The sequence below is a fragment of the Trichosurus vulpecula genome, chromosome 8 (assembly GCF_011100635.1).
Source record: "Trichosurus vulpecula isolate mTriVul1 chromosome 8, mTriVul1.pri, whole genome shotgun sequence".
Classification (NCBI taxonomy): Eukaryota; Metazoa; Chordata; class Mammalia; order Diprotodontia; family Phalangeridae; genus Trichosurus; species Trichosurus vulpecula.
In genome coordinates, this window is record NC_050580.1 from 205,597,361 (window position 1) to 205,618,606 (window position 21,246).

At 40.3% G+C, this 21,246-nt stretch overlaps 1 protein-coding gene across 1 annotated transcript in view; it reads left to right on the forward strand.

Annotated features, from left to right (window-relative positions):
* Positions 1 to 21,246, forward strand: part of DPF3 (double PHD fingers 3) — a 420,028-nt gene that overhangs the window by 295,894 nt on the left and 102,888 nt on the right. The window contains 1 exon segment of the mRNA XM_036736699.1: positions 7,083 to 7,220. Coding sequence (XP_036592594.1) covers positions 7,083 to 7,220 — 138 coding nt within the window.

Consider the following 21,246-nt stretch of genomic DNA (forward strand, 5'->3'; position numbering starts at 1 on the left):
AGAAGGCCCAGGGTGCCAACTCCTTGTTTGAGTTAAATTGTCACTAAAAGACAGTTCTCACTTTATGTAAGTGGACTATTGGGGCAGACTTCTCCACCTCTACATAAAGTGATTTTTATGCAATGCGAATTTGCCTAGAGACTTGAGGAAGGAAAGAAGCAAGGGAGAGAGGCAAGAAAGGGTCGTTTGGCATATGGAGAGAGGAGGAGGCACACAGTTTAAGCACACATAGGGGCCAAGGACAGAAAAGTGAGAGCAGAAGGAGCATTTCGGGGTGGAGAGAGACCTGAAGTACCCAAGCACTGACAGAGGCAAGGTAGACAGTTGGGGCTGGACAGGGTGGGGAGTGGGGATGGTGGGAAGAACAGGGCAAAGGTCTCTCTTAGCCCTGTAGGTCTCAAGCCAAGCCCCTGATTGAGCAGAGGTGGTAGTGGTTTCTCAGTGCCTCTGTTCTGCTTTCACTTGGAGGGCTTTTTTGTTTTTGTTTTTGGTGGAGAGGTGGTAGGTCACAAGCTGAGGGGCAGGAAGGGAGAGAGAGATAGAGAGAGAGAGACAGAGACAGACAGACAGAGAGAGACAAAAAGAGAGACAGAGAGAGAGAGAGAGAGTATAGTACTATACAGCAAAGTTAACATAGGTGTTTTTTTGGAATGTGGATTTTTTTTTAGAATTCTTTATGTAAAGTTGAATTTGCATAATGCAAACTGTTTGTATTGCAAATAATGATTCCACTCTTTGGGGTTCATTTTATGTTTTGTCAATTGCACATTACTGTAAGTATACTTGCTATGTATACATCCTGGATCATTATAGTCATATGATTCTCAATAGGATAGACCATTAGGATCTATCTTCCTTCAATGATTGTTTTCTTGTTATTTAAATATGTAGGATCAATGCAAATGAATCTGTCCATATGTCTGGAGGACAAATACGTATGTAATCTTCCCCTCTGGCTCTGTCCTCCAGCTCCATTGGCTGTGTTCAAATAGAGAGTGGATGACCATCTGCTAAGGATGTTATGGGGGAATTTTTGCATTGAGTAAGAGGTTGGACTAAGAATCTGAGATTTGTTGTGTCTATGTAACACCTGCCAATTTGGTGAGAGAATATTGAACGGTTGGTCAGTGTGACCTCCTGTTACATATGTGGCTGTAGAATTCTTGATTTCCTTCAAATATTGGGAACCACCTCTTCATTTCATCACCACCATCCAAGTCCTTACCAGTACATTATAATTATCAGCTAGTGACCAGTGTTGTGTTCATTTTACAGATGAGGATGTTAAGGCCCAGAGAGAAGTAGATTACCCAGAGTAACAAGGTGCTTTAGGAGCAGATTTACAAATGAATTCAGGATTTGTGACTCCTTCATCTAGAAGTATATCTCTGGGCTCTCATTCACTAATTGCTTTTGGTGATTCCTTTTGTTCCCCTCCCCGCCCCCCCCCCCCCAAAAAAAACCCTGATTGTCACCCAATGTATGTTCTAAGCTCCTAAGCTCCTTATATAGAATCTCAGCAGAGTCGTTGTTATAGATAAGGTAGGGAAGTAGTGAAGCGAGCCTCTTCTCCTCTCACTTTGCATTCAGAACTCTGCTTCCTGCTGGGGTCAAGTTCTTTTGCTTAAATTGCTCCCAAATGCCTCTCCTCCTCAAGGAAAGAAGGAGGAAGTGGGGAAAATTTTCCCTTAGCCAAAAGAGAGGGATGTACACAATAACTGCTGCATTGAGAACCTTACTGGTCTTGGAAGGGGGCAAAAATGTCTCTGCTCTCTAAGGGATTCACTCTAGAGGGAAAGAGAGAGGGGAGGAGGGCTTGATTGCCCTTGTAATCTATGTCCTCATTTTCTGCTTGCTCTGCGCCAGGAGCACAGGATCCAGGTGCACATTTTCCAAAATTGGAAAGATGATGAAAATTGTAGATAAGGATAGAATTTGCTTCTTCCTCTGAGCCTCAGCACCTAGGACAGCACCTCAGTGCCTGGCTCAGTCAGCACCTTGTATGTAGCAGGCACTTAATCATTGACTTTCTTTGTTGGATTGAATTCTTTCTAAAGCTGGGTTCTATCAAAGTGATGATTCTAAGGGTGTCTAGGACAAAGGACCAGCTGATGGAAAGAGATGTCTTAATTGTAGAATGAGGATGTGGAATTTTCTAAATGTCTTAGGCTTGAGTTTTGACAGAAAATTAAATAATTATTACCCACATGATAAGAAGGATTGTGCATTTTGCCATATGCCCTCCTTCCTAAGAGTTTTTGACTTAGAATCAGGAAGTGCTGGATTCAAATCCCATCTCAAACACTTGTGGGCAAGCCACTTAACCTCTCTGTGACTCAGTTTCTTTATTTATAAAATGAAAGAGTTGGACTCAGTGGTCTCTAAAGTCCCTTCCTTCTCTAAATCTATGATTCTATTCTCTTCCAACTTACACCCATCCCCCCCTTCTGAAAAGGAAATATCAGAAATGTTTTCTTAATTATTTGCTCCAGTGGACTCTTTTGATTTTAGAAGTTTTTTCTTTTTTTTTTTTTAATTAATTTATGTTCAGTTTTCAACATTTACTTCCATAAGTTTTAAATTTTGTCCCTCTCCGTTTCCTCCCCAAGATGGCATACATTCCTATTAAACACATTTTCACATTAGTCATGTTGCATAGAAGAATTATAATGAATGGGAGAAACCATGAGGAAGAAAACAAAACAAAAGAGAAAAGAGTCTGCTTCACTTTGCATTCTGACTCCATAGTTCTTTCTCTGGATGTGGATGGCATTTTCCATCATGAGTCCTTTGGAAAAGTTTTAGGTCTTTGCATTGCTGAGAAGGGCTAAGTCTATTAATATCAGTACTCATACACTGTGGCTGTTACTGTATACAATGTTCTCCTGGTTCTGCTCACTTCAGTCAGGATCAGTTCATTTAAGTCTTTCCAGATTTTCCCAAAGTCCATCCACTCATCATTTCTTATAGAACAGTAGTATTCCATTACATTCATATACCACAACTTGATCAGCCATTCTACAATTAATGAACATCCCCTCAATTTCCAGTTGTTGGCCACCACAAAAGAGCTGCTATAAATATTTTTGTATATGTGGGTCCTTTTCCCATTTTTATAATCTCTTTGGGATACAACCCTAGAAGCGATATTGCTGGCTCAAAGGATCTGCATATTTTTATAGCCCTTTGTTCCAAATTGCTCTTGAGAATGGTTGGATCAGCTCACAGCTCCATCAACAATGAGTTAGTGGTCCAACTTTCCCACATTGTCTCCAACATTTATCATTTTCCTGTTTTGTCATGTTAACCATTCTGATAGGTGTGATGTGGTACTTCAGAGTTGTTTTGATTTGCATCTCTCTAATCAATAGTGATTTAGAGCATTTTTTCATATGACTATAGATAGCTTTAATTTATTCATCTGAAAACTGCCTATTCATATCATTTGACCATTTCTCAATTGGGGAACGACTTGTGTTCCTATAAATTTGGCTCGGTTCCCTGTGTATTTTAGAGATGAGGGCTTTATCGGAGACACTGGTTCTAAAGATTTTCTCCCAATTTTCTGCTTCCCTCCTAATCTTTGTTGCATTGGTTTTTTTACACAAAACTTTTCAATTTAACATAATCAAAATTTTCCATTTTCCATTTTGTAATGCTCTCTATCTCTTGTTGTGTCATGAATTCTTTCCTATAAATCTGATAGTTAAACTATTCCTTGCTCTCCCAAATTGCTTATAGTATCAGCCTTTATCCCTAAATCATGAACCCATTTTGACTTTATTTTGGTATACGGTATAAGATATTGGTCTATTCCCAGTTTCTGCCATACTATCTTCCAATTTTCCCAGCAGTTTTTGTCAAACAGTGAGTTCTTATCCCAGAAGCTGGGGTCTTTGGGTTTATCAAACAGTAGATTGCTATAATCACTGACTACTATGTCTTGTATACCTAACCTTTTCCACTGAGCTACCCCTTTATTTCTTAGTCAGTACCAAGTGGTTTTGATGACAGCAACTTTATCAAACAATTTAAGATCTAGTATGGTTAGGCCACCTTCCCTAGCTTTTCTTTTTATTAATTCCCTTGATATTCTGGACCTTTTGTTCTTCCAGATGCATTTTGATATTATTTTTTCCTAGCTCTATAAAATAATTTTTTGGCAGTTTGATTGGCATGGCACTGAATATGTAAATTAATTCAGGTAGAATTGTCATTTTTATTATATTAGCGCAGCCTACCCATGAGCAACTGATGTTTTTCCAATTATTTAGATCTGACTTTATTTGTGTGAAAAGTATTTTGTAATTGTGTTCATATAGTACTTGGGTTTGTTTTGGCAGGTAGACTCCCAAATATTTTATAATGTCTGTAGTAACTTTAAATGGAATTTCTCTATCTCTTACTGTAGAGCTTTGTTAGTAATATATAGAAATGCAAATGATTTATGTGGGTTTATTTTATATCCTGCAACTTTGCTAAAGTTGTTTATTATTCAAGTAGTTTTTTATTTGATACTCTAGGATTCTCTAAGTATATCATCATATCATCTGCAAAGAGTGATAATTTAGTTTCTTCTTTGCCTATTCTAATTCCTTCAATTTCTTTTTTTCTCTTATTGCTAAAGCTATCATTTCTAGTACCATATTGAATAATAGTGGTAATAATGGACATCCTTGTTTCACCTCTGATCTTATTGGAAATGCATCTAGCTTATCCCCATTACATACAATGCTTGCTGATGGTTTTAGGTAGATGGTACTTATCATTTTAAGGAAGGCTCCATTTATTCCTGTGCTCTCCAGTGATTTCAATAGGAATAGGTGTTGTGTTTTGTCAAAAGCTTTTTCTGCATCCGTTCAGATAATCGTATGGTTTCTGTTAGTTTTGTTGTTGATGTGATCAATTATGCTGATAGTTCTCCTAATATTGAACCAGCCTTGCATTCCTGGTATAAATCCTACCTGATCAAAGTGTATTATTTTAGAAGTTTTAAGAGCTGTTCTGAAGGGTTAGGTAAAACATCTGAAGATGTGTGAATGATTCTATTTGCTGAAAGTAAAATAATATTTATAGACATATTACATCAATTATAAGTCAAGAATTGTGATTTTGTCCCTGGAGGAACTCCCTGCACCAATAAAAATAGTAACTGGCTTATAATTTATAATCTTAAAGTTGTCTGAGACTCAAGTGACTTGCTGATTGTTACATAGCTAGTATCATAGGGTAGTTGTTTTGACTCTGGTCTAGCACTCTATATACAATGCCACAGTACTTCAGTGGATAGAGTGCTGGACTTAGAATTAAGAACCAAGTTCAAATCTTTCCTCAGACACTTGCTAGCTGTGTGACCATCAGCAAGTCACTTAACTTCTCTCAGCCTCAGTTTTTTCATCTGTAAAATGAAGATAATAAGAGCACCTACCTCACAGAAATCCTGGGAGGGGCAACATGTTATAATAGAAAGACCAAAGGACTTAGAATCAGAAGCCTTGGGGTCAAGTCCTCACTCTATAACTTCCCAAGGTGTAACCTTGGGCCAAGTCTTTAATCTCTCTGAGCCCTAGCTCCTCAATATGAAAAATGTGGATAATAATACCTCCCAGGGTTGTTGTCAGGCTCAAATGACTGATGCATGGGAAGTGCTTTGTAACTCTAAATCTCTTTGCATGTGATCTATGATCATTTTGTTATTCATTGATATTCATTGATCAACATCATGTTTCATTGCCATGATATATGTGAGATCCTAGGAAAGTCATTTAACATCTGCCTCAGTTTTCCTAAATGTGAAATGAAGATAATAAATAATAGCACCTATCTCCTAGGATTGTTGTGAGGATCAAATAAAATGATATTTGTAGAGTGCTTATCACACTGCCTGAGATATATTAGATGCTTAATAAATGATTGTTTTCTTTGTCCTTCCCTCCCTCTCTTCCCCTCTTCCTTCCTTTTTTTCTTTCCTTCTTCCCCTCCTTCCTTCCTTCCTCCCTCCCTTCCTTCCTTCCTGATGAAATTGCTCAAAATACAGGAATGCAGATATGAGCATTTCTAAGTCATTCTTAAACCTCATTTCTTCCAAAAAGTCCCTTCTGATCAAATGGAATTAAGGTGTGTGTTAAGTCACCTCCCTTCATTTCAGGCAGGAATCTGATTTCCATAAAGTCCAATTACCAAAATCAAGGGCAGATTCCAAAGTACAAAACAATTGCTGACATCCAGGAATGCCTGGGTCTTCATGGCTCTGCTGGACTTCCAATATCTAAGAGCATAGCTCCATCTGCCCACTTATGGGAAGGGCAGCTCATAACTCTCAAATTCTTCAGCATGGGGGCTATGACTTTGCATTAGTGTAGGTGGGCAAGGGATGTGTTCCTGAGGGTGGTAGTGGGGATATCCCTTGAATAAGTCTGATATGACAGAACATGGCACATGGCCCTAACTTTGGAGACTTTTTTCCCCTTACAGGTGAAAATAGTCTGAGGTTTTCCAACATTAGTGAAAGGCCCATGGTGGGGTTCTGTGGGGGAGTCTGCCTTTCCATATGTTAGCAGACTTCTGCTCCCTCAACAACCTGGATGACTCTCTAGTGAGCAACCATCCAGGAAGAGTTTCTTCCTTTTTCCCTCTTTCTCCTTGTCTCTTCCTTCTAGACTTATCTGTATTGATTGTCATACTTGCTTTTTCCTTTTGAGAAGTGGTGCTAATAAAAGCATTTGTTAGGGAAAAATGGTTGGAGATCTTTAGAGAGCAGGGTATCTGGGTTGTATAACTGAAGCTCTTAAGTATCTATCAAGGGTACCTGAGCCTTATAGCTCATCACTTTTGAGGTTGGAGGGTCTTATTTGGGAGAGGAGGGGGAAAGGGCTATGATAGGATTGTATGTTGAAAATGAGTCCCATGTAAAGCTTTAATAAATCATAGCTTCAAATGGTACCCATTTTCAAGAGAAGCCTTGGGGGCCTCCTAGATTTAAGACAGAGGTCGGTGATATCTTGGAGAATGAAAACAGTAGTAGCAGAAGGTGTTGACCTATCACCCTCTTCACCCCTTCCTTTTTCTTGTCTCCCCTCTAGTCTGTGGCAAGCGTTACAAGAACCGGCCAGGGCTCAGCTATCATTATGCTCACACACACCTAGCCAGTGAAGAAGGGGATGAAGCCCGGGAGCAAGAGACGCGGTCCCCCCCTGTCCACAGAAATGAAAACCACAGACGTGAGTACTGTCTTATCCTTTGCTTTTGATTTATTTGTTTGGTCCTGGGATGAAATAGGGATGGGGGGTAGGAATGGATAAAGAGCTGAGAATCTCTCTCTCTCTCTCTCTCTCTCTCTTTCTCTCTCTCTCTCTCTCCCTCTCCCTCTCCCTCTCCCTCTCCCTTCCTCCTGACCTCCCTTTTCCTCTCCCCCTCCCTCTTCCTTCATCCCTTTCTTTCCCTCCTCCTCCCCCAACCTTTCCTATGTTCCTAGTCATTCTTACTGATTTGTTCTATGCCATGGGGGAAGCTGGATTTTTGAGCAGAGTAGCCCTCTCTGTTGCTAAGCTGAGCTGGAGAACTCCACGCCAGCTCAGCATGAGCTGTGTGGCAGGCCGCATTTCTATCACTGTTCCCAGAGGGAGGGAAGGGAAGTGGTTAAAGGAAAAGATAGGAGGGGTCCTTAACTAGCCCAACATCAAATGTCAGTCCTGCTGTGGCTGTTCCTCAGATCAAGGAAATCTACCACTTGCTTCTGTAGAACCAAGTTTTGACTTGCCCAGCTAGTGATGAATTTGGTACTACTGCCTTTGGGCGTGTCTTTTCCGACTGAATATTGAATTTCACTATTCAGCCATCATGAGCCATAAGAAAGTGCCTTTGATTTATTGTTCTGTGCACTGACTCTGGCTTTGTTTTCGGGGTCAGAATTCTGCTGCAGGAGCCCTTTGCCCTGGATATAGTGCCCTAGAGTCTTCAGGCCTTTTTGTACGTGCACTCAGCTTACAAACATTATCTGTGCATTCCTGTCCTTTTGAAAGCAGTGTTCAATAGACCTAAACACATCCCTGAAGGACTTCTATTTCCTTTTCCATTTTCACTTTTCTTCCCCTGCTGGACCAGCCTTCAAGCTGTGGTTTGGTTATTCAAGAAGGATTCCAACTACTAACACATGAAGATACAGAGTTGGTAGTGGGAATGCTTGATATGGTCTTAAATTGGTTACCTCTTTCTATCACCATAACCTAGAATTGAGAAGAGTCTTACTAAATAATTTTGTAGGTGTTGATACTTATAAGTCATATGATCATAAATTTAATATTTGGAGGGATTTTACAGGTGATCTAATGTAATGCTTTGATTTTACAGATAAGAAAATTGAGAAGAAGAGATTAAATTGAGATCCAGAGATTTAGGGGCAGCAGTTAGATGCCTCAGTGGTTAGAGCACTGAGTCTGGAGTCAGGATGACCTGAGTTAAAATCTGGCCTTTGATACTTACTAATTGTGTTACCTTGGGCAAATCATTTAACCTCTGTTTGCCTAGGCGGCAGTTAGGTGGCTCAATGGATAGGGCACTGGGCATCAGGAAGATCTGAGTTCAAATCCAGTCTCAGATACTTACTAGCTCTATTACCCTGGGCAAATCACTTAACCCCTTCCTTAATCCACTGGAGAAGGTAATGGCAAATCAATCTAGTATCCTTACCAAGAAAACACACAGTATGGTCCATGGGGTCATGAAGAGTCAGACACAAATGACCCACAACAACAACGAGGCAGTGTAGTGGATAGAGTACTAGGACTGGAGTGAAGAATATCTGTTTAAATCCAGCCTGGGCAAGTCACTTAACCTCTGTTTGCCTCAGTTTCCTCACAGTAAAATGGGGATAATAATAGCACCTACCTCCCAGAGTTGTCGTGAGGATCATCTGAGATAATATTTGTAAACTGCTTAGCACAGTGCCTGGCACGCAATAGGAACTATACCAGAGTTAGTTATCATTATTAAATGACTCGTTAAATGTCACATAACTGAGTGGCAGAGGTTCTCTGTCTCCAAATTTAGTTCTCTTTTTTACTGTATCACCTGCTTCCCTGAGAGACGGGAGAAATGCTTCAGAAGTATTGCCAAGTGGTTTCCTGGTCATTCTCCCAGTTTGGTGGGAGTTGATTTTAAAGTAGACAATTCAACATCTTTAAAAGACTCAGAGCTTTTACCTGTGGGTGTCCCTTTCCTCCAAGCCCTGACTCTCTTACTTAGGATTTGTAGTTCCTCAATATGAATTTCAGATGCTAAATTTCAGGTTGAAACAATATATCCTACGAAAGATTGACTTCTCACGTCTCAGTCTAGGATGCGATATGGAAAAATTAAAATGCCCATAGCTAAAAATTTCCCTTAGCTACTTGTATATTTCTCCTGTGCCTGGAGACAGTTCTTTATGTGATGTTAAAGAGAACCTCTCCTTTCTGCATTTTCCTTCCTTTCTTTTTGAGGACAGGCATTCTTCTGCTAAGGGGCCCATACCTCTGACGGAAGAGTCTGAAGGACCTTCCCTGTCTTCCCCACTAGTTTCTACTGTTCCCCCATCTCACCTTCTCCTGAGCATCTGTAATGCTGATACCTTTATCCTGTCTCTGGGGAAATGCTTCTGTGTCCTAATCACCACCCACTATTTAGTTCAGAAAGAGGAAAAAGGAATCAACCTGCTTATGCTAAGGTTGAATTTTCCTTCTGGGGCATAACTCCTTTCCTTCCCATAGTGTGGCTCTTTATTTATATTGACATCTTGAAAGTATTTATTAGTTTGCTATTATTTCCAAACCACGCCCCCCAAACACTTTCTACTCCAAGTTGTTTTTCAAGTGGGAACATTTTTTCCCCTCCAAGACCCTCTTTTCATCCTACCATCTTAGAATGATTTTCTTCCCTAGTTCTTTGTTTTCCTGTTTCTTGCCTGGCCTTGCTTAACTGTGTGGGTGAGCACAGCTCCTCCCTGTATTTCAGGTTGAGTGGCTGTAGGGTCTGAGCAGAATAAAGTAATATCCTCCTTAGCTCTTCACCTGATCCCCTCTGGGTCGCACATTCACATCTGAGAAGGGCACTGGCATTTCCCCCCCTGTCTCCAACATCAGCTTCTTGCATGATCTTATCAGCTGGATATCTTTGGCTCTTTGCAGAAAACTGCCCCTCGTTTTCAACTGAGACTATTTTCTCTTCTAAGATGGGTGTGCCTTTGTAAGAAATCACATCTTGATTCTCGCTCTGATTTTTCCAGGCCATTTTGTACTTTCGATGCATTGTTTTGTACCCTAGTTGCAACCCTTTCTCTGTCCCTCCTTTTTTCCCCCTGCCAATGAGAAAACTGGTTCTTCAAAGGGATCACCTGATTGACCTAAGTTTCAAACCATGTGGAAGACAATAGTTATGTCATGGGTTAAAGGAGTCCTTCACGTGGGCAAAAACTCAAGAACTTTCACAAACAACATTTTCACTCAAGCTCCCTTACACATTCATTTGAAGACTGTTTTTGATTAATCTCAGTATTGCTATGATCATTGAGAGGGATCCGATATCTTGACCAAAGATTTGTTAAGTGCCTACTATGTGCTAGGGCCATAAATATAAAAGTGGGAAGGTTCCTGCCTTCAAGGATCTTACATTCTACTAGGAGGATACCTAATGTTCACAGATAAGTAAATAAAGAAGGTATATAAAATAAAGCTACAGTGATGGGTGGGGGAGGTGGACACTGATAATTTAAAGAATCAGAAAAGGTCTCTTGAAGGAGAAGGTATTTGAGTTGAGCCACATTGTGAAAGGCTTTAAGTGCTAAGTAGAATAGTTTGTATTTGATGCTAAATACAAAAGGGAGCTACTGAAGTTTCTTGAGTACAGGAATGTTATGGTCAGATCTTTACTTTAGGGAAGTGATGTGGAGAATGAGTTGGAGAGGGGAGAGGCTAGATGCCAAGAGATTACTGCAGTAATTTGAGGGAGAGTTGAAGCATGTAACCTTTCAGAGCCTCAATCTTATCATCTGTAAAAAAGGGATTATAATACTTGTAGTACTTCACCAAGTTGTGGGAAAAGACTTTTGCAAAACTTAAATAACTCTATAAATGTACTTGTAGTATTACTCCACGCCCCCCACCCCAGTGACACTATCATTCTCTCTCTGTCCTTTGCTGTTCTAAACTTTTTTCCTGGCTCTGAAACCTCTCAACGCAACCCTTTCTTCCCCTCAACAGGTGACTTCTCTTTCTACTAGGAAAAACTAAGGCAATTTGTCATGAGATCTCCCTATTCCCTTAATCCAATCTCAAAACCTTGTCTTCTCTTTCTTTTGCTTTTGGTTTCTCAGAAAAAGATGGCCCTTCTCCTTGCCAAGTCCAATCCTTCTACTTGTGTCCATGGGCCAATCAACTCCATCTTCTCAGGGATCTTGCCTCTCAACCTCATCATCAGTTTTTTTTTAAGTCTTGGAGCTCCGTGATACTCGGGTCTATTTGATCTTAGAAAATTTACCAGTGGGTGGGGATGCTAGGCTTGGAATAAGTAGAGTTAGGTTCAGATCCTGCCTCAGACACTACCTTTGCGGCTGTGGGCTAGTTACATAATCTTTGAAAGGCTTGGTTTCTTAGGCGGTCCCTCCCTTAGCACTCTGGGAAAACCCCAACAGATTCATTATTTATTCCACTTGGAATCTCTCTCTATCTCTGTCTCTGTCTCTGTCTCTCCTTCCCTCCCTCTTTCTTTACCCTCCCCCTTTCACTCTCTCCCTTTCCCCCACTCCCCTCTCCACCTTGCCCCTTCTCTCCCATTCTCTTTGCCTCCTCTCCCTCTCCTGCTCTCTCCTTCTCTTCCTCTACCTTCTCTGTCATTTTCTTGTCTCCCTTCCTCCTCTCCTCCTCTTCCCCCTTTCCTCTCTTCCCCACTCCCTCTCTTCCCCTCCCCTCTGTCCTCTTTCCATCTCTGCCTCTTCTCTCCCTCTCCCCCTCTAACCTTTCCTTCTTTCCTTTCCCTCCATCATCTCCCCTCCCCCTTTCCCTCACTTTCCCTTTCTCCCTCTTCCTCTCTCCCACTCTATATTATCTTTTCCCTGTGTAGAGCTCCTGGTAGCTTTTCATCATTCTCTCAGTGGACTGTGCTGCTGCTGACCATCTTTTTCCTGTGTGTTAATTGCTTACATCATTAATACATAGTCATTAGCAGCTCCTACTGTTGTGGGGGAGTCAGGGCATCGGATCTATCCTTCTCCCTAAATAATGGTAGGTAGGCACATGTTATAAATTGACTGTGACAGGTCTGCAGTGTCACAAGGCCTTAGCTTTGGGAATCCGCTCTACATAGGCTTTAGAAGTGGGGGAGGGAGGCATTAATCCCAATGGCTAATCTGCAGTCTACCAAAGAGGGGTCTAGACACATAGCAAATAACAAATGCTGATTATTTCCTTAAGCAGAGCAGCGGGGAGATGCAAGCAGCCTGTTGTGCCCTAAGGAAAGAGAGTCAAATGTACCCAGAGCACAAGTCTCTGGGAGTTTGCAAGGCCCCGGGCAGGTGGCTTTGTACAGACTGCTGCGGTGTGGGCCTCTTGACTTAATTTTCTCCCCCTGCTGCTTCCATTCCATCTCTGTGCTCTTTTCTCCCCTGAAACTGCACCTCCAGAGAAGCCCATTGCTCATCACGAAGCCTGCTGCGAGCACAGTGGTCACGCCGGCCCTCTGATGCTGAAAGGGCATCTTTGGAGCAGCGCTGGTGCTGAGGCCGGTTACTGACCCGCCCCCCCCTATTCCCCCATCCCCATCCCCCCCTTCTCTCGGCTGCCAACTCAGCAGTCAACGGCTGTACCTTGTGCCCTCTTTTTCTCCTCTTTGCTATTTCGGTCTCGTTTTTTCTCTCCTGCACTCTTGTTTTCTCTTCAACTGATGTTTCTCTTCTCTTCTTTTGTTTCTTTCCTCTCTTCCCTTTTTTTATGTCCTTGTCTCGGCCTTAGGGCCAGCAGCCCTAAGAAGCTGAGAACTCGGAGCTCAAACGCTCACCTTCTGGGCATATTCCTCCCCTTCTTGGATATTCTGAAGGAGGATTCCACCTTTACTCCCTTTGGTTCACGTCCCCAGTTCAAAACTGCGTTCTTTGCCTTCTGTATCCTAAAGGCAGTTAGATGGAGCAGTGGAAAGGATGCTGGGTCTAGATTCAGGAAGAATAGAATTCAAATCTGGTCTGATAGACTTTATCTTCGGATTGACCTAAGTTTTCAAACCCAGTGGAAGATCATAGTCATGTCACAGTCATGGGGAAGAGCTCAAGGACTTTTAATTTTTTGTTTTTAGTTTACAACACTCAGTTCCACAAATTTTTGAGTTCCTAATTTTCTCCCTCTCCCTCCCCTCCCCCCTTACCCCCAAGATGGCCCAATAGTCAAGTTGTAAAGAAGAATTATGACCAATGGAATGAATCATGAGAAAGAAGAAACAAAACCAAAAAAGAAGAGATAAAAAGAGAGAGAGCAAGTAGTTTTCCTCAATCCACATTCAGACTCCATAGTTCTTTCTCTGGATATAGACAGTTCCTTCCATCATGAGTCCTTTGGAGTTGTCTTTAAACCTTGTATTGCTGAGAAGAACCCAGTTTATCAAAGTTAGCCATCACAGAAGCAATATGTCTGGTTGTGTACAATGTTCTCCTGGGTCTGCTCCCTTCACTCATCATCAGATCACATAGGCCTTTCCAGGTTATTATGAAGTCTCAAGGACTTTCCTAAACACCATGTGTTTATGTGTGACCCTGGGGAAGTCATTTTACCTCTGCCTGATTCAGTTTTCTCAACTGTAAAATGAGGATAATGACGCACCTACTTCCCAGGGTTGTTGTGAGGATTAAATGATATAATTTTCTGAAGCACTTAGCACAGTGCTTAATTAATTCTTATTTCTTTCCTTCCTTCTATTTTTTCTAACTCTTTGTTTTCTCTAACTCCATAATTCTACCTTATTCACTTAAAACCAGAATGATTAAAAATGACTATCTTCAAATGGCCTGTGGCTCCTCTTGTACAGTAGTATATTTTGTATTTTTAAAATTCAACAAATACTTGTTAAGTAATTATTATGTACAGAGGACTGTGTTAGGTGCTGCAGGAAATACAAGTATAAATATAACATGGCCCCTATTCTCTAAGAGCTTTATAATCTACTTCTTAATATGACATAGTGTCTGTAATATCCTTTGAACTCCTTAGAGGATATGCTAGATAAATATTCAGGCATTATAACACCATGACATGTGAATATATTTTGTATTTTGTTCAGTTGTGTCAGACTCTTCATGACCCCATTTGGGGTTTTCTTGGCAAAGATATTGGATTGGTTTGACATTTCCTTCTCCACTGAAGCAAACAGGGTTAAGTGACTTGCCCAAGGTCACACAGCTAGTAAGTGTCTGATGCTAGATTTGAACTCACAAAGATGAGTCTTCTTGGTTCCGGGCCTGGCAGTCTATCCACTGTACCACTTAGCTGTCCCATATTTTATATACATATTATAATAGATTCCTAGAATTTTGAAGTAGATAGGACATCAGAGATCATGTAGCCCAGTCTATACCTAAGTAGAGATCCCTTCTACAGCTTCATTGACAAGTGGTCATCTAGCTTCCACTTGAAGGGTTCCAATGATAAGGACCACTTCCCAAAGGACATCATTCCATTCTTAAATGGCTCTAATTTGTTAGGAAGTTTTTGCTTATATAAAGCTGAAATCTGCCTCTCTGTGACTTTGACCTATCATGTCTCATTTTGATCTCTGGATCAGAACAAAAGACCTTACTCCCTCTTTTACATGTCAGCCCTGTTCATACTGGAAGACATCAGTCTAATTCTTCCTCCTGATTCTTCTGTTTTTCAGACTGAACATCCCAGGTTCCCAAAATCACTTTTTTTTGCTTATTAGTTTGTTCTTAACTTTTCTTTACAAATATATTAGTACTTCTGTTTTTATTGTCTTCATTCCCCAATATATCCCTCCCTTTCACCTAGAGAGCCTAATCGTATCACCTGGAGAGCCTAATCTTATAATAAAGAACAACTAGAAAGAGAAAAGAAGCAAAATCAGTTAATCAAGTCTGATGTTATCTGCTATGTTCCACACTCAGTCCCCCTACCTCTCCTGAAGCCAGTTCTTGAATGTAATGGTTCATTTCCTCACACCATCCTGATTTCTCTCCTCTGAGTACACCACATTTTTGTCAATGTCCTCCTGAAAATGTAGTACCAAGATATGAACAGAATCCTCTAGATGTAACCTAACCATATCTGAATACAGTAGGACCAAAACATTACATGCATCTGTTAATATAGTCAAAATTTCATTGAAAAGGTTATAGCTGGATGGAGACAATGCCACCCTTGGTGTCAGGAAGACCTGGGTTCAAATTCAGCCCCTGACATACACTAGCTATATATTTTAACTTTTCAGTGACCTAGACAATACTTTAAGACTATAAGTTATAGATAGGGTACCAATCTGAATTGCTAGAAGGAGTTTCCGTACTAGGAATTCCCTATACTGATGAAATCACAGAATCACAGGTTTGGCATCCCATCTTCCCTGTCAAAAAAAGAGATCACCTTTTTCCTTCCCTTCCCTTCCCTTCCCTTCCCTTCCCTTCCCTTCCCTTCCCTTCCCTTCCCTTCCCTTCCCTTCCCTTCCCTTCCCTTCCCTTCCCTTCCCTTCCCTTCCCTTCCCTTCCCTTCCCTTCCCTTCCCTTCCCTCTCCTCTTCCCTCTCCTCTTCCCTCTCCTCTCCCCTCTCCTCTTCCCTCTCCTCTCCTCTCCTTTCCTTTTCCCCTCCCTCTCTTTACTTCCTCTCTCTTTCTTTCTTCCTTTCTCTACTGTATCACAGGGTTAAGCCTACTGCTCACTAAAATTCCAGGTTATTGTTTTTCACATGAGCTGTTTGTTATTTGGCCATTCATGTTTGTAGTTGAGTTTTTGACCCCAAGTGTAGGACTTGACATTTATCTGTTAGATTGAATCCATTGTTCTAGCCTATTGAGGCCTTTTAGCATCAGGGTTCTGTTGTCCAACATGCTACTTTCCCTCTCTAATTTCATAGCACAGGCAAATGTGGCAAAAATACACACCTTCTTCCAGGTTATTGATAGAAATATTAAACAAATAAGAGGTAAGGACAGATTTCCAGACCACTAAATAGATCTCTCCAGCTTGACATTGACCCACAAATCGTTAGTCTTTGTACAATTAATATATTTAAGATAAAAATGTTTTGCCAGACATATATGTCCACATATCCACATGTGCACATACGATTTGTAACCTTATTCTGACCCATAGAGAAAAATCTTCTGCTGATTTCTACCAGGATCAAATAAGTTTCCTCCCCTCCATGTGTATGGAGGGCATATTGTTGTGCTCTGTAGAAGTGGAAGAGGAGATTGCTTATGGATCATTTCTGTTAATTAAATAAGCTGGAAATTAGCCCACTGAAGTACAAATTGTCTAAAAGGAGCAGACAATTTCATTGTCACATTGATATGGGAAGATCAAACATATGTTAGATTAATAACATCTGCCCTTCAACAATTTGCCCCAGGGCACACTAATATAGTTTTTAAAAGACAAAGTTAAAACAACTTTTGAAACTAGCTTGAAATATTCGGTTTGCTCAGAAACATGTCTTAAGGTGCCACGTGATTCAGCAGAGCACACTCACTTAGAAACTGGTTTTGTTCCATTCTCCCAGAGACAATGCTTTCAGGCTTTGCCATTGGGGAAAGGGAGATTTAAGATACATGGGTCTTTACTGAAATGCCATCTGCCTTTAGCTCCAAAGTGCAAATTTGAAACAGGAGCTTTCTGGCTTAACTCCTGTCTAACAAAGTAGCACATAAACTACAATGTGAAGAAGATTGAAGAACAGCTCTAGCACCTGGATTTTGGAGTCAGAAGATCAAGGTTTGAAACCTGAGGCAGCTGGGTGGTGTACTGCATAGAGTGTTAGGCCTGGAGTCAGGAGGACCTGAGTTCAAATCTAGCCTCAGACACTTATTAGCCATATGACCTTGGATAAGTCACTTAATCTTTGCCTCAGTTTCTCAACTGTAAAATGGGCTCACAATAGCACCTTACCCCCCTAGGGTTTGAGGATCAAGTAAGATAATATTTGTAAAGCACTTAGCACATTGCCTGGCACATAGGAGATGCTGTATAAATTATTACTCCTCTCCTTTCCCTTTCTCCTACCTGAATAGCCATAGGAAAGTCATCTTATGGAGCTTTATTTTATCTGCTCAGAAATAAACAAATACAGATAGCGCTAGACCAATGGTTCCCAACCTGTGGGCCATGGACCCCGAGGGGCCACTAAATTATTTAATGGGAGCCATAACTCTGTATCACTAAGCATTGCAATTTTGATCTTTAATTAGTTCCAATAAAAGGGGACCCACAAAAAGGTTTTATGTATGTCCTTCACACTCAGAAAGGTTGGAAACTACTGGTCGAAATGATCTCTCAGGTCCCTTCTAGTTCAAAATGCTGTGGTTCTATGACTATCCAGTGCATGTTTTTTTCCATGTTGCTGCTACGTGCTCTGTAGTCATCTCTATCCCCTGCCTCAGTTCCATTTGTAGCCCATCAAAGGAACACTTTTGTGAGGGCTGGATAAAGTTATATAGCTGTATAACTGTTTAGTTTATTCTTGTGTAAATATTGGGGACCCAACTGACCACTCAAGCATCACGTGGATCGTGTTCTCACCAAATGAGTTAACTAGCCCAGACATCAGTCAATCAATTACCAAGCATTTTGGTAAGCACTTACTATATAGCAGGCACTGTTTTAGGCACTGCGAATAGAAGTACAAAGAATGAAACAATACCTACTTGCAGGAAGCTTATATTCTAATGAGGAAGACATGCCAATTAGTAGATCATAGGTATGGAACTACTCAGAATACCAAGATCACACTGCCATCTTTAGGATAAGAATTTTCAGTCAATCAGCCAAACACAAACTATTTACTAAGCACCTACTGTATGCCTTACCCTAAGCACTATGGGGTACGAAGGAGAAGTATGAGACATTGTTTCTGCCCTTATTTGGGAAATAAAGAAGGATCCCCAGAAAACAATTTGAGAACAATATGAGACAATATATATTCTAGTTCTGTTTCCTTTTATCCATTTTTCAAATCCATTTCCACAGAACCATAAATCTATAGACATTAAGGTTGTTCTGGGATTTGGGGTATGAACCTTCTGCAGTGTTCAGGATTTAGAAATAGGTGAAATACAGAGAAATCAGAATGATTCAGGAGGCAGGTCTTACTTCTTGGAAAAAATTCATTCAAACTCTTGATATTCTTATTACACTTTGTGATATAGAATTATTAGATCTAGGTCTCTGCTAGAGAGATGTGGTGGAGTTTGCCTGTTTTGAGGCTCTTACTGTAGCTGGATTCTGTTTAGTTACACTAGTAAATTTGTATTTTGATTGGTAGGAGCTAGCTCGGAGCTGCCGCACCTAATCCTGATCTGTTCCTATCTTTCCATCTCTCTCATTTCATTCTAAGCCTCCCCTCTGATCTCATGGTCTCCTGATCCTCCCTTTCCCCCCAATTCATCACTTGTATTTTGACTTCACTCTCTTCTTTATGCAGCCTTGACTAAGTGGTCAGCCACTTCAAGTTATTCTCTCCTCTCAGTTTGATCCCTTCCCCTTCCCTACCCCTACCCCAATGCCCTTTTGCTATCCCCACCCCTGCAGAATCTGACCATTCATCTTTTCTACTTCTCTTAAACTCACCAAGTGCTGCTAGATGAGGCTATAAAGCCCTGCTTACTGGGATCCATTACATATTTACATGTCCATCTTCAACAGAGAACTTACTGCTGCATGGCAGTCTTTTTGTTCATCTCTTATACAGACTCTCTCTCTTATTCACCATAGCAACTATTTCAAACCTCCTTTACTCCTCTCAAGCTTTCACCTATGTTCAAACCCCACGTTTTCTCCACAGATGACCCTGCCTCTTACTTTACTCATAAAATCAATGCCCTCTTTCATATATTCCCTCAGCTTTTGTCCTTTACACTTCTACAACTCTATATCTTTTAATTATTCATTTTTCTTTCCTTCTGGTCTCTGAGGATGAGGTGGTCCACCTCTTTGCCAAGACTAAGCTTAAATCTTTCACCCCATACTTTTCCATCCATTGTAGGCCCATTAAATTACAATATCTGTTCCTTTCATCATCAGTCTTTTTTGGTTCTTTTCTTTGTCTACAAATATGCTTATGTCTTGACTATCTTAAATAAATCTCTCAACCCTACTACTTCCTTAGGCCTATCTTTCCAAGCTTTTATCGACAAATTCTAGAAAGAGTAATCTACAATCATAGGACCTTATTAATCTATGATTCATCAAATAGGAAGGTGCCTCAGAGGTCAAGTGCAACCTATACTTGCAGAAGTGTAAAAAAAATGTGCTTCAGTTTGCTGCATTCAACAGTTCTCTCTCTGGGAGTGGATAGCATTTTTCGTCATGGGTCCTTTTAAATTGTCTCGGATGATTGCTTTGATCAGAATAGTTGTCTTTCACAGTTGATCACCCTTACAATATTGCTGTTATGCTGTACAAGGGATAAGTAGTTATCAAACCTTCCCTTGAGCACTTCAAGTGGAGATCTCACTCCTTCGAAAGGAAGCATATCCCATTTTTTGGACAGCCTAAGTCATCAGGAAGTTTTTCCTTGTATTGAGCTGAAATCTACTTCTTCCATTCAATTAAGCCGATATTAATTAAATGTCTGCCATATGTTAAGTATATGCAAAGATTTAAAAGAAATGATACAGACTTTACTCTCAAAAGGACATTTTTAGAGATTATCTAGTCCAACCTTCCTCATATTTATAAGTGAGAAAACTGATGTCTAAGGAAATCAAGTGACTTTATCAAGGACTTTTTCCAAGTGGCAGAGCCAAATCTCAAAGCCAGTTCTTCTGATTTCCAAGTCTAGTGTACTTTCCTTTATACCATATATCTTTTAGGCAGTAAATCATATATGGTAAGAAAAATATTCTGGACCCCTTCTCTTCCATCCCCTCCTTGGACTAGTTTTTCCTTAAAAGGTACTGAGACTGGGTTGACCAAGGGCTCAGCTGACTCAATTCATCAACCCTCAAGGCATGTCATTGTTGAATATCCTTCCTTTGCTGTGATTAAATAAATTTCTTTCAAAAATATTTATTTCATTAAATATTTCCCAATTACATGTAAAAATTTTAAACAATAATTTTTAAAAGTTTTGAGTTCCAATATCTCTCCCTCCTTCTTGTCCCTCCCCCTGTCCTTGAGAAGGGAAACAATTTGATTTTGATTATACACATGAGGTCATGTAAAACATTTCCATATTAGCCATGTTGCAAAAGAAAACATACAAATAAAACAATAAAAATAAAGAAAGTAAAAAATGTGCTTTGATTTGCTGAATTCAACAGTTCTCTCTCTGGGGGTAGATAGCATTTTTCGTCATGGGTCCTTTGGAATTGTCTTATATGATTGTCTTGATCAGAATAGTTAAGTCTTTCACAGTTGATCATCCTTACTATATTGCTGTTAAGCTGTACAATGTTCTCCTGGTTCTTCTCACTTTACTTCCTTTGAGTTTCTTTCTATCTATCTATCTATCTAGATATCTATATAGATACATATATCTTCCCAGGCTTTTCTGAAACCATCCTGCTCATCATTTCTTATCATATTACAACTTGTTTAGTCATTTTCCAATTGATGGATATCTCCTTGATTTCTAATTCCTTGCCACCACAAAAAGAGCCACTATAAATATTTTTGTAAAAGTAAGTCCTTTTCCCTTTTCTTTGATCTCTTTGGGATATAGACCTAGTAGTGGTATTTCTGGGTCAAAGAGTATGCACAGTTTTTTAGTCCTTTGGGAGTAGTTGCAAATTGTTCTCTGGAATGGTGGGACTAGTTCACAACTCCACCAATAGTGCATGTCCCACTTTTCCCATATCCCTTCCAGCATCTGTCATTTTCCTTTCCTGTCATATTAGCAAATTTGATAGGTGTGAGATGGTATCTCAGGGCTGTCTTAATTTGCATTTTTCTAATCAGTAATGATTTAAAGTATTTTTTCATGTGATTTTGATAGCTTTGATTTCTTCTTCTAAAATTTTTCCGTTCATATCCTTTGATCATTTATCAACTGAGTAATGGCTATT